The 17,604-nt window shown below is 41.1% G+C and overlaps 2 protein-coding genes across 3 annotated transcripts in view; one reads left to right on the top strand and one right to left on the bottom strand.

The window, feature by feature from the left end:
• Nucleotides 1-12,170, top strand: part of gsap (gamma-secretase activating protein) — a 119,905-nt gene extending 107,735 nt beyond the window's left edge. Inside the window, exons 25-31 of the mRNA XM_060914273.1 lie at nucleotides 1,963-2,033; nucleotides 5,362-5,456; nucleotides 5,587-5,706; nucleotides 6,215-6,276; nucleotides 10,863-10,967; nucleotides 11,211-11,307; nucleotides 11,402-12,170. Coding sequence (XP_060770256.1) covers nucleotides 1,963-2,033; nucleotides 5,362-5,456; nucleotides 5,587-5,706; nucleotides 6,215-6,276; nucleotides 10,863-10,967; nucleotides 11,211-11,307; nucleotides 11,402-11,502 — 651 coding nt within the window. The 3' untranslated portion in view covers nucleotides 11,503-12,170. The remainder of the gene's footprint in view (nucleotides 1-1,962; nucleotides 2,034-5,361; nucleotides 5,457-5,586; nucleotides 5,707-6,214; nucleotides 6,277-10,862; nucleotides 10,968-11,210; nucleotides 11,308-11,401) is intronic.
• The window catches only part of ccdc146 (coiled-coil domain containing 146), a 121,954-nt gene that overhangs the window by 35,365 nt on the left and 68,985 nt on the right, over nucleotides 1-17,604 (bottom strand). The window contains exon 18 of one of the 2 annotated variants that reach the window (XM_060914275.1): nucleotides 15,968-16,243. The exons of the other annotated variant lie outside the window; for it this stretch is intronic. Coding sequence (XP_060770258.1) covers nucleotides 16,043-16,243 — 201 coding nt within the window. The 3' untranslated portion in view covers nucleotides 15,968-16,042. Of the gene's footprint in view, nucleotides 1-15,967; nucleotides 16,244-17,604 lie in introns of those variants that run through there. 2 annotated transcript variants of the gene reach the window in all.

Genomic DNA, 17,604 nt, shown 5'->3' with positions numbered 1-17,604 from the left:
TGTAGTTTTAATTGTATTCAGTGTATTTTAACTAAGAAAGGATCAAATCATGTCAAAGCAGGGCCAACTGAACATTTCTCTTTTATTCCTATAGGAAAAACTAGGAAAGTATTGCTATGTGGAAACCATAATTCTGTTCTTTCCCAAAAGCATAAGTGCCCTATTCTCATATAGAAGCTACAATTGTGAGGAAATTTCAAAAATGGCAACCCATGAATATGGTACAGTTTAACAAAAAAAAAAGGAAGACAATTATGAAGAAAAGTGTTGTTTACTGTCAAGCAACATAAACCTACAACAGGGGCTTTATCTGATATAAATGGACACGCATACGCAGTGGGTTTCAAAAGTCTAAGAACACTTCTGAAAATGTTTTTCTTTTGCAGTCTTTTCTAATTTAATACACCAGTTGTCATTACAAGTTATATTTTTCCAACAATTTGAGTGATTAAATAGGATCTGTGAAATATTTATACGAATTTCAGAGTTGCTTAGTATTTGGTTCGTCCCCTTTTTTCTTTAATGACTGTACACTCAAGCTGCATGGACTCGGAAAACAAAGTACATTATTGTACCTTTAGAGGTACAATAATGTACTTTGTTTTCTGGGAAAATTGGCACAGTGGCTTGTCACTGGAGCAGGACCTTCGAAGGTACTTATTTCTACCCTTTTTATATACTTCTTGGGAACATGTATGTACCTTTTTGGCCCTAAAAAGGTACACATATGGCCCTTTTCCACTACCCTTTTTCAGCTCACTTCAGCTCGCTTCAGCTCACTTCAGCCTGACACGGCTCGCGTTTCGACTACCAAAAAACAGCACGACTCAGTTCGCTTCAGCCCTGCTTAGCCCCTAAAACTCGCACGGTTTTGGAGTGGGGCTGAAGCGAGCCAAACCGAGCCGAGTGAGGCTGGGGGCGTGAGCAGACACTCCCCTGTGCACTGATTGGTGGGGAGGAGTGTCCTCACATGCCCACACACGCCCCGCGAGCACGCTGGGATCTGTAAACACCGCAAACCCGGAAGAATAATAATTACGAATTACGAGAATTTCTGAAGCATTATGCGCCTCGCCTCATCTATACGCTCTTGCCAGTATCTGCTGGCGTTGTCGGTGACAACAAGCCACAGCACCAAGACCAGCAACACTAACGACTCCATGTCCTCCATGTTTATTGTTTATTATTCGGGTCGTGAGACTACCGCTTAAAAGCTCACTGATGTCACTGTTTGCGCTGCTTAACGACATCACGTGACGTCCACCCACTTTCGCTAACTCCACCCAATGTGTCCACCCACTTCCAGCCAGCACGGTTCAGCGCGGTTGTAGTCGAAATGCAACTCCAACAGCCCCGCTCAGCTCGACTCAGCACGGCACGGCTCAGCCCAACTCAGCCGCGTTTGTAGTGGAAAAGCGGCAATAGTTGCCTTGAAGTCCAGTAATGTGCCCTAGTGGGTACATTTAGTGTAGATTGTACCTTGGGGGACAGAAATGGACTCCTGCTGTACCCCTGTTTCTGACCTTAAAACCTTGTGATCCATTTTAGATCAAGTCGTCTGATCACACACTTCAGTAGAAGAGATTAGACATGAGGAAACTGAGCTTTTGGACAAAACAGTTAGCAAATGTGTGATATTGACCATGTTTACATTTATATAGGGACCTAGAAACAATGCAGCATCCTAAGTATTAAATATGTTGAAATCGTAAAACTTTATTTATTTCCAATTTTAAATGGGGAAAAAAAAATCTCAAACTTTTGGACCTGACTGTATGTGGAAAAACATATTACTTACTATGTTATGAAACCAGTTTCTAAAACCTGGGCGAGTAAGAGCATACAGTACTATGAGTATGAATAAAGTGAGAAATAATGCTTTCCTGCTTGTCAAAGTAAGAGACGATTAAGAGCTTCTTTATAATGCTAACTTTCTAATGATGAGTGTGTGTTTTTGCATAGCTGGAGCTGCTCAGATACATGCTGGAGACTCTGTGGTTGAAGCTGAACTTGGGTCACACTGTGCTTTCCCTGTGAGTGGTGATGTATAAAGAGCATTTATGATACCGTTTGTATTCTATGAGGGATATCAAAGCTGCACGCCGTCACTATGTTGTAAACTAACTTCAAGGTCTTTCGAATAGCCATCTGGAGTCAGGAGCATAAGAGTGTGTAACAGGGATGTACATATCCCCGAGGAAGTCGGTGTTAGCCTGGTTAGCAACTAGCAAGTGGATGAGAATTGGCCAGGAGAGACAAAGACTAACTTAAATCTCAAAATCAAAGACAAACTTGAAAGAAAGTTTTTCAGTCCCTGCTTTAAATACCAGGTGTCACAATCACATAAATTCACAAACGGGATCAGCTACCAAACTCCTCTTTTAAATATTTAGCTAAATGGTTAACATTATCCTCACTAACTAGTCACGTAAATGATAAGGCATTGGAACGGTGGAAGTCAAGCGGACGTATTGTTTGTTTTATTTACATTATTGCATGTTATACACTGCCTGGCCAAAAAAAGTTGCGCACACTAATATTTCATTTGCATCACCTTTAGCATTGATTATCGCACACATTCGCCCTGGCATTGTTTCAGCAACCTTATACAACATCACAACATTTTATTTCCATCCAGAGTTGCATTACTTTTTCACTGAGATCTTGTATTGATGGCAGGAGAGTCGAACCCCTCTGTCAAGTCTTCTCCAGCACATCCCAAAGACCTTCAATGGGGTTAAGGTCGGGACTCTGTGGTGGCCAATTCATGTATGAAAATGATTCCTCATGCTTCCTGAACTACATTTCACAATCTGAGCCCTAATTTTATGCTCGTGCCATAAGGAAAGAAAAAAAATCCATTGATATCCTGGATAACCTGGTTGGTCATTCAGTACATTCAGGTCATCAGCTGACTTTATTTTATTGCCACATGAGGTTGCTGAGCCTCGATCTGACCAACTGAAGCAATTGCAGATCATAACACTGCCTCCAGAGGCTTGTACAGTGGCCACTATGCATGATGGGTGCATCACTTCATGAGCTTCCCTTCTTAGCCTGACACACCCATTGCTCTGGAAGTCGGATAAATCTGGACTTATCAAACCACATGACCTTTTTCCATTGCTCCAGAGTCCAATCTTGATGCTCCCTAGCAAATTGAAGCCTTTCTTCTGATTAGTCTCACGAACAAGTGGTTTCCTTATGGCCACACAGCTGATTGTCTCACCCAATCCTGTGAGTTCTCGTCACATTGAGTGTGGAAATGCTCTTAATTTCACTATTAAACTTAGCTGTGAGTTCTACTGTTGGTTGATTTATTTTTTATTTTTTAAACAATTCAACTTCAAGTATTCAAATGATCTCTGATCATAGTCAGTCAAGGTATTTTTTTTTGTCCCCCCCCCCCCCCCCCCCCGACATTTTTTCCACGAAGTTGACAGTTCACCACTATCGTTCCAGGTTTTAATAATGCGTTGGATAGTTCTTAACCCAATTCCAGTCATTTCACAATCTCCTTAGTTACTTTCTTTGCTTGATGCAGGCCAATAATTTGACCTTCTGAAACACAATAACATCTTTTCCACAATTACAAGATACAAAGGTGCTTGAAAGTTTGTGAACCCTTTAGAATATTCTATATTTCTGCATAAATATGACCTAAAACATCATCAGATTTTCACACAAGTCCTAAAGAGAAGCCAGTTAAACAAATGAGACAAAAATATTATACTTGGTAATTTATTTACTGAGGAAAATGATCCAATATTACATATCTGTGAGTGGCAAAAGTATGTGAACCTTTGCTTTCAGTATCTGGTGTGACCCCCTTGTGCAGCAATAACTGCAACTAAACGTTTCCGGTAATTGTTGATCAGTCCTGCACACCGGCTTGGAGGAATTTTAGCCCATTCCTTCGTATAGAACAACTTCACCTCTGGGACGTTGGTGGATTTCCTCACATGAACTGCTCGCTTCAGGTCCTTCCACAACATTTGGATTGGATTAAGGTCAGGACTTTGACTTGGCCATTCCAAAAACATGAACTTTATTCTTCTTTAACCATTCTTTGGTAGAATGACTTGTGTGCTTAGGGTCGTTGTCTTGCTGCATGACCCACCTTCTCTTGAGATTCAGTTCATGGACAGATGCCCTGACATTTTCCTTTAGAATTCGCTGGTATCATTCAGAATTCATTGTTCCATCAATGATGGCAAGCCGTCCTGGCCCAGATGCAGCAAAACAGGCCCAAACCATGATACTACCACCACCTTGTTTCACAGATGGGATAAGGCTCTTATGCTGGGATGCAGTGTTTTTCCTTTCTCCAAACATAACGCTTCTCATTTAAACCAAAAAGTTCTATTTTGGTCTCATCCGTCCACAAAACATTTTTCCAATAGCCTTCTGGCTTGTCCATGTGATCTTTAGCAAACTGCAGACGAGTAGCAATGTTCTTTTTGGAGAGCAGTGGCTTTCTCCTTGCAATCCTGCCATGCACACCATTGTTGTTCAGTGTTCTCCTGATGGTGGACTCATAAACATTAACATGAGCCAATGTGGGAGAGGACTTCAGTTGCTTAGAAGTTACCCTGGGGTCCTCGCCGACTATTACACGCCTTGCTCTTGGAGTGATCTTTGTTGGTCGACCACTCCCGGGGAGGGTAACAATGGTCTTGAATTTCTTCCATTTGTACACAATCTGTCTGACTGTGGATTGGTGGAGTCCAAACTCTTTAGAGATGGTTGTGTAACCTTTTCCAGCCTGATGAGCATCAACAACGCTTTTTCTGAGGTCCTCAGAAATCTCCTTTGTTCGTGCCATGATACACTTCCACAAATGTATTGTGAAGATCAGACTTTGATAGATCCCTGTTCTTTAAATAAAACAGGGTGCCCACTCACACCTGATTGTCATCCCATTGATTGAAAACACCTGACTCTAATTTCACCTTCAAATTAACTGCTAATCCTAGAGGTTCACATACTTTTGCCACTCACAGATATGTAATATTGGATCATTTTCCTCAATAAATAAATGACCAAGTATAATATTTTTGTCTCATTTGTTTAACTGGGTTCTTTTTATCTACTTTTAGGACTTGTGTGAAAATCTGATGATGTTTTAGGTCTTATTTATGCAGAAATATAGAAAATTCTAAAGGGTTCACAAACTTTCAAGCACCACTGTATGTCTTCTGACATGTTTGTTTAAGAAACGAGAAGCTACTCACTGCATCAATTAGGGTTAAAATAATTGTTGCCTGGTGAAACATAATCACTGCAGTAATTATCCAATCAAAGGCTCTTAAGTATTTTCTTATTTAAATCCAAACAGTGACTTTTGTTTGTGCTCTCTAGTAAACAGCAAGGCAGCTCGGAGGAGTGGACGATGTTTCATACGATGTGTCGGATTCTGGAAGCAGTCGAAGGACTCGGTCTTCCTCTCCCACCTGGTGAGAGGAAACCTCCCATTTCAGTCCTCACGCTCCCAATTTATTTCACTCTTCTTCACATTTTAGACAAAAATTATACCTGTTAATGGAGATAAATGCTGGTATGTGATGTGTTTGTGGAAATATCTAGGTTATTCTACACTTTTGAGTGTACTAGCTGTACGTTGTCTACCTCACTACACGTTCTTGCTGTATGTGGACAATGGCTTTCTCCACCTCACTGAACCTTTTGTGTCGCGCCTTATGACAGGTGATGATTACTACTACTACTACTATACATGCAAACAGAATACAGTACATCCACAGTCATGTCATGAATAAATATAAAGGTTTTGGCAGAGAATCATGTGTCTTTCCTACTGAGACCCTGAGTCAGTGAACCAACTGAGCGTTTTGTTTTACTCATGAAAGAAAGAAAAACCACAGTTACCCCTGTACTCATTGTAAACACAGCAGATACGGAGTCACCGAGAAATAAGACTCTTAAAAAAAAAAAAAAAACTGTTTCAGCTCTCCCACCAGCGTGCCATGACATCAGGTTCTCTAGAAAGCATAGTGTTTGAAGGTTGACACTCAGATTAAATTAGGAGTTGGATTCTGCTTTCGTTTCAGACAACCATTAGGAAGTGCGCTTCAGGAGCAGGATGTGTTGCATGCAATCAGTAATTTACTAATGTCAAAAGAAAAGGCTGTATTTAGTTCCCTGTCCTTCTCTATAGTTCAGTTCAGCTCAGCTTGTTCTTCATTCTCTTTTGCAGATCTAGACAACAATAATGGCAATGAAGAACTGAAGTTCAGTGTCCTGAAAAGACTTCCTGAGGTAACGTGTACCCGCTAGCGTGTATCAGTTGCCCTCACTTTCATAAAATCTGATGCATTTTTGTTTGGGTGTTCCTTTTCACCAATAAAGACATCCTGTAAAATTTTTTGACCATATTCAAAAGTCTAATGGTGGCACCATGAGGTTCATTTTTTGCCAAAGAATGCTTATTTTATGTTTTCGCGTAAGGTTTGAATCACAATGTTGGACTCCATTTATTGATTTCTTGTGAGCCAGAGATCATGTTAAGAACCTTTGCAAGGGATTGAGAAGCATTAATGTGATTCATAATACATTTGTATTGTTTAAAAGTAGCTGAACAATGATTCAATGAACAGCTAAAACTCAAACTGTGCTTGATAATATATTTAGAATATGCACTAAAAATGTGGATCTGGGCGGCACGGTGGTGTAGTGGTTAGCGCTGTCGCCTCACAGCAAGAAGGTCCTGGGTTCGAGCCCCGGGGCCGGCGAGGGCCTTTCTGTGTGGAGTTTGCATGTTCTCCCCGTGTCCGCGTGGGTTTCCTCCGGGTGCTCCGGTTTCCCCCACAGTCCAAAGACATGCAGGTTAGGTTAACTGGTGACTCTAAATTGACCGTAGGTGTGAATGTGAGTGTGAATGGTTGTCTGTGTCTATGTGTCAGCCCTGTGATGACCTGGCGACTTGTCCAGGGTGTACCCCGCCTTTCGCCCGTAGTCAGCTGGGATAGGCTCCAGCTTGCCTGCGACCCTGTAGAAGGATAAAGCGGCTAGAGATAATGAGATGAGATGAAATGTGGATCTAAGATATTTGGTATACTCTATAAGGTGCCATAATGTTTCATGAAAAGTGATCGAAATTTTGTCATAAAAGTCATAAAATAGCAGCTTTTTCCAGAACTTTGAGCTCCTGGTGCCAACATTGAACTTTTGAATTTTGTCAAAATATTTCACCCAGTGTGTTTTCTTACCAAAAGGAACAGAAAAACAAAAATGCATCATGATCGGAGGAACTTTTCATTTTTAGGGGGCAACTGATGCACCCTAGTACCCGCCTATATTTCTCTGTGACAGTAAAGATCTCATCTCATCATCTGCAGCCGCTTTATCCTGTTCTACAGGGTCGCAGGCAAGCTGGAGCCTATCCCAGCTGACTACGGGTGAAAGGCGGGGTACACCCTGGACAAGTCGCCAGGTCATCACAGGGCTGACACATAGACACAGACAACCATTCACACTCACATTCACACCTACGGTCAATTTAGAGTCACCAGTTAACCTAACCTGCATGTCTTTGGACGAAACCGGAGGACCCGGAGGAAACCCACGCGGACACGGGGAGAACATGCAAACTCCACACAGAAAGGCCCTCGCCGGCCACGGGGCCTGAACCCGGACCTTCTTGCTGTGAGGCGACAGCGCTAACCACTACACCACCGTGCCACCCGACAGTAAAGATCTGCCATTTAATACGTTTATACCAGTGATGGATCTAATGATATTAAATCATTAAATTATTCCACAAAATCGAGTCGTACACGAGCTGATAGCTGATGAGGCACGTAGCCCCGAGTCAGCTATAAGGCATGTACGACGAAATTGAGTGGAATGACTTTTTTTTTTTTTAATTCTATCCACATTCAATGGATTTTGAGAAACAGAACATTTTTTATTTTTTGCAAATTCGATAAATTTGCAAAATAATAAACTTTGTACAAAACTTCCGACAAAATAATTTCCTCTGAGGCGGACTTCTTAAAAACCTGACTTTAGTGTTGTTTTTATTTTGTACAAAGTGTCGTCTTGCTGTTGTGCCGAGTTATAGAATAGCTTTAGACATTTATTTAATTCTTCCTTGGACATTTCAGTTCTGTAATTTTCAAACTTCTTTGAGCTTTTGAACCAGTCTAAAAAATTCAACAAATTTGAATGCTTAAAGATGAAGAATGTAAACAAACCGGCGAAATGACAGGAGCAATTTGTGAAAAATGCGATGATGATAATTCTTGAAAAAATTTTTATTACTATTTGAATATTCTATATTCATTTCATATTTTGTTACTTTTTTTGTATTTTTTGGGGGGTTTGTTTTCAAGTACAGTTTTTATTTAATTCTCTGTTGGGTCAGCAACACGCTCCGTCATTTTGTTTTTCTCTACTCATGGTATATGAGCTGATAGCCTAGTAGTAGAGTAGCTAGTCAGAGCTTGCGATTGCTCATATCCAGTGAATGTGGATAGAATAGTCCTGGTCCACTAATCTGATTAGATGAGCAGCGTTCCAAGAGTGCTCATATTGAGTATAACTGCAGTGTGACATTTCACTATGTGTATCACTCTGCTTGTTTGTGTTCACCATGTAAAATTCCAGTTCGAAGCAATCGTCCCACTGAAACCATTATGACAGTTGAGTTAACATCATCAGTGGACAGTATATTTTTCATGAATATAATTACTGACTTAAAATATGAAAGCTAATCAGATGATGAAAAGGAAGAAGCGAAGCCGATTTCCCCAGATGCACCTTTTAACAGTAAATCAATGCGAGCTACCTACTCAGCTAGTCTATGTGCTAAAAAGTGAATGTGTTTTTTAGCTCATCCGACCACAGGTCAGGCTGGATGAGCTTATGCAATCACGCATCGTCTGTCCGTCTATAATGTACAAAAATCGCTACTCCTCCTACAGGAGTGATCAGATTTTGATCAAACGCCTATGGAATGTTCCCCAGGTTGGTATGTATAGAAGTTGTCAAGACAGTGGCGCCACCTGTCATATTTATTTAATATTTTATGGATGTTTAAAAATTTTGTGTGGCTCGTCACACCAAACACTACTGTTCGTAAACTGCAAGGACGTTTTCACTGAAACTCGCCCAGAAGACTCTAAAGACATATTCCAACAAGAATTGTTCATCAGGTGGTGCCACCTGCCATGGGTGTGGCTACACAGAGGTCGTATGCAGTTTCGCAAAAATCGCAACTCCCACAGGATTGATCGGATTTCAAACTCATACGCAACAACAGTGGCTGGGATGAGCTACAGCGTCACTGAGGCTGGGTTTTTTTTCAGTATCTATTTCCTTTCACTGAGCAAGTCATTTGGCCATATTTGTCTGAAATGTCACTTAGTTGATATTAATTTCTTATTTATAAAGGTAATAGCACACTCACAATCATGTGGTTATACTGAATATGGGCACAGCTGTGGTTACCTACAGCCAAATCACAGCCATGATGATATTCAGTATAACCTCACTCGTACTTAGTTTTTGTTTTTTTTTCTTTTTTATCAGACATCTAATTTTTGGGTTTGTTCCAAGTGCCCTTTTTTGAATGTTGAGCCCCTGCCCCTCCAAAGGTCTTTGCACGGCCCTGCTGTCCACCTCCAATTAAAAGACACTTCTTCATGTCTTAAAGTAATGATGGACTCTCATTTCTCTTTACTTAGTTGAGCAGTTCTTGACATATTACTACAGTTGTGGAATAGGGCTATTTTACTGTCTTTTTTTTATTATTTACTATTTACTGTTTGATCTCAAATGTATTAAGAAGTCAAGAAATTGCACTAATTAACTTTTGACGAGGCACATCTGTTAACTGAAAAGCCTTCCAGGTGACTACCTCATGAAGCTGGTTAAGATAATGCCGAGAGTGTGTAAAGCGTCATCAACGTAAACGCTGCCTACTTTGAAGAATCAAAAATATGAAACACATTTTGTTTGCCACATAACTCCATATATGTTCCAGATGTTATTTCACAGTTTTGATGTTTTCAGTATTGTTCTACATTGTAGAAAATAGCCAAAATAAAGTAAAACCTATGAATGAGAAGGTGTGTCCAAACTTCTGACTGGTACTGTAGATAAGAAGTTTACATACACAGACATGAATAGCATGGCAATATCGGCTTTCAGTGTTATTTTCTGTGGCAGAATGATTCGTACAATTTCTCCATGAAAAATAGTAAGGTATAAGTTGCCTTTTCCACACACGAACTAAATCAGCTAGATGTTGTTTTCTTCCCAGTCTCTCAGGTATAATGTGGCATAGTGTCTGTGCATATTTATTTACCTAATAAGATAAAAACGGTGTCACTGACTTACCTGATTCTGGAAATCGCAGGACAATACTCCGTTACAAATCGATGCTTGGATAGAGGTCAAATGGTCTGTGATTTTAAATCAAGATATTTACAGGAGGGCGGCACGGTGGTGTAGTGGTTAGCGCTGTCGCCTCACAGCAAGAAGGTCCGGGTTCGAGCCCCGTGGCCGGCGAGGGCCTTTCTGTGCGGAGTTTGCATGTCCTCCCCGTGTCCGCGTGGGTTTCCTCCGGGTGCTCCGGTTTCCCCCACAGTCCAAAGACATGCAGGTTAGGTTAACTGGTGACTCTAAATTGACCGTAGGTGTGAATGTGAGTGTGAATGGTTGTCTGTGTCTATGTGTCAGCCCTGTGATAACCTGGCGACTTGTCCAGGGTGTACCCCGCCTTTCGCCCGTAGTCAGCTGGGATAGGCTCCAGCTTGCCTGCGACCCTGTAGAACAGGATAAAGCGGCTAGAGATAATGAGATGAGATATTTACAGGACTGATGGATCGATATTGTTTCAGTGCCTGGCCCAGAGAGTGTGTCAGCTTTGGGATCATCCAGTTAGCTCAGCCTGCATCACCAGACAGTGTGTGAAAAGACTGTTGGAGAAATACACCAAGACCAAGGTGAGTGTAGAGATGCTCTGTCAGAAAGCCAATCCCATTTAATCCGTCTGGTCATGACAACATGTTTACACATATTTCAGTAGCCCAAAGAAATAGATTTTTAGCTAATGTGTGTGATATATTCTGATTCATATCTTTAGTATGATTTCTATATCAACACAAACACTTTGCCAAGAGCTTAGTTCTGTAATGTGCTCTGGAAATGTGACTGGTTAAGAGCTAAGCCTATTGTATACTTCACAGGCATCAGTGCAGTTGGACAGAGACAGATTGTTCTTCTGTCCTGAGTTTCTGCCATTAAACTCCCTTGTCGCTATTCTCTCAGACATGGAAGAGCAAGGTATTTGTTTAGAGAGATCTGGATGTTGGTATGGTGTGCTGGATGCTGTGCAGTAAATATAACTCAGCCTTACTGTATGTTTCTTGTGCTTTAGCGACAAATCCCTTTGAGGAACAGGAGAATGTGGATGCCCGGTTTGTGGAGGAAACTGCACTAAAACAAACTCTGATCGAGTTGGGTCTTGAGGACAAATGAATACAAGGGGAAGAATGTATGCTGGACATGAAGTACCAAAGAGACAAACTGACTGAGATAAAGTACATCACACTAAAATCCAGTGACTTATATTTTGGTGCGTTTAGCACACACACTGCACAGTCGTAACATGCAGTTTCATATCCATCACATTTATCTGGAAAGCAGAAGCATTTACATGGGTGGACGCACACGTGTGTTTGCGTGCATGCACACACATCACTGCTTGCTGACTTCACTGAAGGAAGTTATGGAGAAACTGTGTAATAGCTGCATGATCTTTCAGTGGAGAGAGAAAACTGTAATGATGTACGGTAACTGACAGATAACCAGATATCAGTTATCACTTATAACTGATTAAAGTCAGAAAGGATTTCTGTATCAGCTGTCAAATGTTTACACTGCTCTGTGTGTGTGTGTGAGATATATACACATACATAGATTTTATATATTTGTGTGTATGCATTTTTATTATTATATGGACACGAGTGTTTTACTGGCAAATACACCACTCGTATTTTTCATATGAGCTACATCCAGGACATGGAGAACCAAAACCGTGGCATAAATCTCTATATGTCACTCGCAAGGAAATTGATTAAATGTTTTCGAAAATTTGGGTACTTTTTGTTTGTGAATGTGTTTATATAATAAAAAGAAAAATCACACGTTGGCTTGAAGATATAAAGTTTATCTTCTCGTGTTGAAAATATTTTCACTTGTTGGCTATATATACTGTATAATATACACACACATTTCACCACTCGAAGATAAACTTCACATCCTTGCACAACCATGTAATATCCTCTCTCTCTCTCATGTGTGTGTGTGTGTACACACACTATTATTATTATTATTATTATTATTATTTAAGTGTGTGTGTGTTCTAAATAACTGAGAGTTTGGTTTCTCACTGTTGTCATTTCCTGCAATATTGGCATTGCAAAGATGAAAATGTCAGTGATTCTTATTCTTCTTATATTATTTGGTCAATTGTGTTCTTAAATTTCCTGTAACAGATTGAGATTACTATAAAATGCTGAGTGACTCTCTATATTTCTATGTAAATATTAAACTGAAGGAAGGTTCTAGTTACCACGGTGGTGTAGTGGTTAGCACTGTTACCTCACCGCAAGAAGGTTCTGGGTTCGAGCCCAATGGCCAACAGGGGCCTTTCTGTGTGGAGTTTGCATGTTCTCTCCGTGTCTGCATGGGTTTCCTCCAGGTGCTCCGGTTTCCCCCACAGTCCAAAGACATGCAGGTTAGGTTAACTGGTGACTCTAAATTGACCGTAGGTGTGAATGTGAGTGTGAATGGTTGTCTGTGTCTATGTGTCAGCCCTGTGATGACCTGGCGACTTGTCCAGGGTGTACCCCGCCTTTCGCCCATAGTCAGCTGGGATAGGCTCCAGCTTGCCTGCGACCCTGTAGAACAGGATAAACAGCTACAGATAATGGATGTCTCTTGTGAAACATGACTGTGATCTCAGCTTAATCCTGCATCAGGAGTAATGTAGGCTAATGGTGACCAACCAGTAGCTTGATATCCAATACCAGCCAAAAGTTTGGACATGCCTTCTAATTCAACGCTTTTTCTTTATTTTTATTAATTAAAAGACACTTCATGTCTTAAAGTAATGATGGATGTCATTTCTGTTTACTTAGTTGAGTGGCTCTTGACATAATATGGAGTACTACAGTTGTGGAATAGGGCTGTTTACTGTCTATTATTTACTATTTACTGTTTGATCTCAAACACATTAAGAAGGCAAGAAATTGCACTAATTAACTTTTGCCAAGGCACATTTGTTAATTGAAAAGCATTCCAGGTGACTACCTCATGAAGCTGGTTAAGATAATGCTGATAGTGTACAAAGCGTCATCAAGGTAAACAGTGGCTACTGTGAAGAACCTAAAATATGAATCATGTTTTGTTTTTTAAACACTTTTGTTTACCACATAATTCCATATATGTTCCATGTGTTATATCCTAGTTTTGATGTTTTCAGCATTGTTCTACAATGTCAAATTGTTAAAATACAGAAAACCCTCTGAATTAGTAGAGTAGGGGTGTACAAACTTTTGACTAGTACTGTATGTGAGCTGGAGATTAAGTAGATGAAGATTAATCTCACAGTGACCAGGTTGCAAGTCAAGCATCTACAGTGGTGCTTGAAAGTTTGTGAACCCTTTAGAATTTTCTATATTTCGGCATAAATATGACCTAAAACATCATCAGATTTTCACACAAGTCCTAAAAGTAGATAAAGAGAACCCAGTTAAACAAATGAGACAAAAATATTATACTTGGTCATTTATTTATTGAGGAAAATGATCCAATATTACATATCTGTGAGTGGCAAAAGTATGTGAACCTTTGCTTTCAGTATCTGGTGTGACCCCCTTGTGCAGCAAAAACGTTTGCGGTAACTGTTGATCAGTCCTGCACCCCGGCTTGGAGGAATTTTAGCCCATTCCTCCGTACAGAACAGCTTCAACTCTGGGATGTTGGTGGGTTTCCTCACATGAACTGCTCACTTCAGGTCCTTCCACAACATTTGGATTGGATTAAGGTCAGGACTTTGCCTTGGCCATTCCAAAACATTAACTTTATTCTTCTTTAACCATTCTTTGGTTGAACGACTTGTGTGCTTAGGGTCGTTGTCTTGCTGCATGACCCACCTTCTCTTGAGATTCAGTTCATGGACAAATGTCCTGACTTTTTTCTTTAGAATTCGCTGGTATAATTCAGAATTCATTGTTCCATCAATGATGGCAATCCGTCCTGGCCCAGATGCAGCAAAACAGGCCCAAACCATGATACTACCACCACCATGTTTCACAGATGGTATAAGGTTCTTGTGCTGGAATGCAGTGTTTTCCTTTCTCCAAATAACGCTTCTCAAAAACTTTTTTAAACTCTCTTCTTTTAAACCAAAAAGTTCTATTTTGATCTCATCCATCCACAAAACATTTTTCCAATAGCCTTCTGGCTTGTCCACGTGATCTTTAGCAAACTGCAGACGAGCAGCAATGTTCTTTTTGGAGAGCAGTGGCTTTCTCCTTGCAACCCTGCCATGCACACCATTGTTGTTCAGTGTTCTCCCGATGGTGGACTCATGAACATTGGCTAATGTGAGAGAGGCCTTCAGTTGCTTAGAAGTTACCCTGGGGTCCTTCGTGACCTCGTCGACTATTACACGCCTTGCTGTTGGAGTGATCCTTGTTGGTTGACCATTCCTGGGGAGGGTAACAATGGTCTTGAATTTCCTCCATTTGTACACAATCTGTCTGACTGTGGCTTGGTGGAGTCCAAACTCTTTAGAGACAGTTTTGTAACCTTTTCCAGCCTGATGAGCATCAACAATGCTTTTTCTGAGGTCCTCAGAAATCTCCTTTGTTCGTGCCATGATACACTTCCACAAACGTGTTGTGAAGATCAGACTTTGATAGATCGCTGTTCTTTAAATAAAACGGTGCCCACTCACACCTGATTGTCATCCCATTGACTTGAAAACACCTGACTCTAATTTCACCTTCAAATTAACTGCTAATCCTAGAGGTTAGGGCGGCACGGTGGTGTAGTGGTTAGCGTTGTCGCCTCACAGCAAGAAGGTCCGGGTTTGAGCCCCGTGGCTGACGAGGGCCTTTCTGTGCGGAGTTTGCATGTTCTCCCCGTGTCTGCGTGGGTTTCCTCCGGGTGCTCCGGTTTCCCCCACAGTCCAAAGACATGCAGGTTAGGTTAACTGGTGACTCTAAATTGACCGTAGGTGTGAATGTGAGTGAGAATGGTTGTCCGTGTCTATGTGTCAGCCCTGTGATGACCTGGCAACTTGTCCAGGGTGTACCCTGCCTTTCGCCTGTAGTCAGCTTGGATAGGCTCCAGCTTGCCTGCGACCCTGTAGAACAGGATAAAGCTGCTAGAGATGATGAGATGAGATCCTAGAGGTTCACATACTTTTGCCACTCACAGATATGTAATATTCGATAATTTTCCTCAATAAATGAATGACCAGGTATAATATTTTTCTCATTTGTTTAACTGCTCTTTATCTACCTTTAAGGACTTGTGTGAAAATCTGATGTTGTTTTAGGGCATATTTATGCAGAAATGTAGAAAATTTTAAAGGGTTCACAAACTTTCAAGCACCACTGTATCTGAGCTTCCTTATTAGGACACTGTCACAGTAATAGGAAATGGTACCGAGTCACCAGTAAAAACACATTTACTCTGAACATAGTCAAGGTAAAACTGGGGAGAGACACTGAGAGCATTTCTTATATTTCTCTGTATTTGCTTGAAACCTGCTCTGGATCTCCAGCTTTCTGAATTCCCTGAGTGAACTCTCACTTACAGCAAAGTTCCAGTGAAAGCCAGCCATAGCCGATACACATGCGGTAACTAATCAAAAGCATGTGTAACATTCTCTTCTGTGGAAAAAGACATTTCACTTGGAACAGTGGGAATAGATATTAACTTTTATTTTCACTTTTATTCTCGCTCATGTGTATAGATCTGGATATGAATGTAACATGGGGCTCTAGATCTCAAGGGGCTTGGGCTGAGGCTTGCGGATGTGGCGCATGTTGGTTCCAGGCTCACTTGGTTTGAAAGGTGCCAGGGCTCCGTAGGGTTTGGGCAGAGGTAGCGAGTCTTCAGCTGGGATGTAGCAATTGGGCCGCAAATCTGCTGTGGTGTAGACTCCGTTTGGAAGCTGACTCCATTCTTCCTCCTCAGTCATCTAACATAGACACACATGCATGTTTGAGAATACACAGCTGACAATAAAGCTCTCAATGCCCTAATATGGGCCACATTTTTATACGTGTGTACAATTTCTCCTTAATTTAGTTCTACTTACCCTTGGGCATTGATCATGTTGAAAAAATGCAGCAGCAGAGTGTAACACAATGCTCAGGCCTTAATAATTCTTTGACACACAGAAAGTTCGAGCTTATTCCTCAGTGATGTGAGGCACTAATGAGGGGAAAAATGGATAAACAGGAATAGAGTTTTGCTGTTCGTAGTTTTGGGACTAGAGGGTGGGGAGGAGGGGGAGAGAAAAGTTGGTTCAGTTCACCAAAAAACTCCTTTTCTTTTGTAAAAGGAAACTCCCTTTCTTTTGCTTTCACAAAAGTGTTGCCACTTTGTTTGGCCAAAACACATCAAATGTTCCTAGGATACACTAAACTGACATTGTTGAGCTTTGTGTTTATGCTCGGGCAGTTAAATCAAGTTCAACTTGAACCAACACACTGCTTCTATGACCTGAGCATAATACTAGCAGTGTCAACTGTTCCAAAGAACATGCTAGAAGATCTGCTGGTCCTACCGGTGGTCAGTGTGATTCCTGCCTTAATGTATATGAGTATACTTAAAAATCGGTGGACACTTCCCCCCCCCCGCTAACTGGTCACTACCATTGGGTGGTGTAGTGGTTAGCACTGTCGTCTCACAGCATGAAGGTTCCAGGTTTGGACCTCATGGTCGATGGGGCCTTTTTGTTAGGTACTCCGGTTTCCTCTCACAGTTCATAGACATGCAGGTTAGGTAAAATACCCAATGGGGTTACGCAAGACAGTGTGTACTTAGCACCAGCCCCAAGCCTGGATAGACTGGGGAGGGTTGCGTCAGGAAGGGCATCCAGTGTAAAACCTACCCCAAATCAAATATGCGGAACGGATCTGCTGTGGCAACCCCTAATGGAAGCAGCCGAAAGAAGAACTGGTCACTAACATGGTTTTACAATGGGTCTCATTTATCCATTTTCTCCTAAAGTTGTGTGTAAATGTTTTCATAAGCCACACCGAACAAAAAATTGTTCCCACAGTTACAAAAGTTTCTCAAACACTGGTTTCCCTCGTACTCATAGGCGTTGATGTTGATAAATGACAAATCACACACAAAATGCATGCACACCACAGCTCATTTGCATTTAGTCACGCCAATAAACTCCATAAAAGGTAAAGCTCATAGAAAGCTCAAAGTGTAAAATGAGGGCAAAACAGTGAAAAGAAATTTCTCAGAGGCAGAAGAGGAAGTTATTTTGACTCTCATCGGTAGCAACAAAAGTAGTATTTAGCAGCACACCAGCACTTAAAG

The sequence above is a fragment of the Neoarius graeffei genome, chromosome 2 (assembly GCF_027579695.1).
Source record: "Neoarius graeffei isolate fNeoGra1 chromosome 2, fNeoGra1.pri, whole genome shotgun sequence".
In the NCBI taxonomy this organism is placed as follows: Eukaryota; Metazoa; Chordata; class Actinopteri; order Siluriformes; family Ariidae; genus Neoarius; species Neoarius graeffei.
This window is presented reverse-complemented; position numbering and strand designations above follow the sequence as displayed.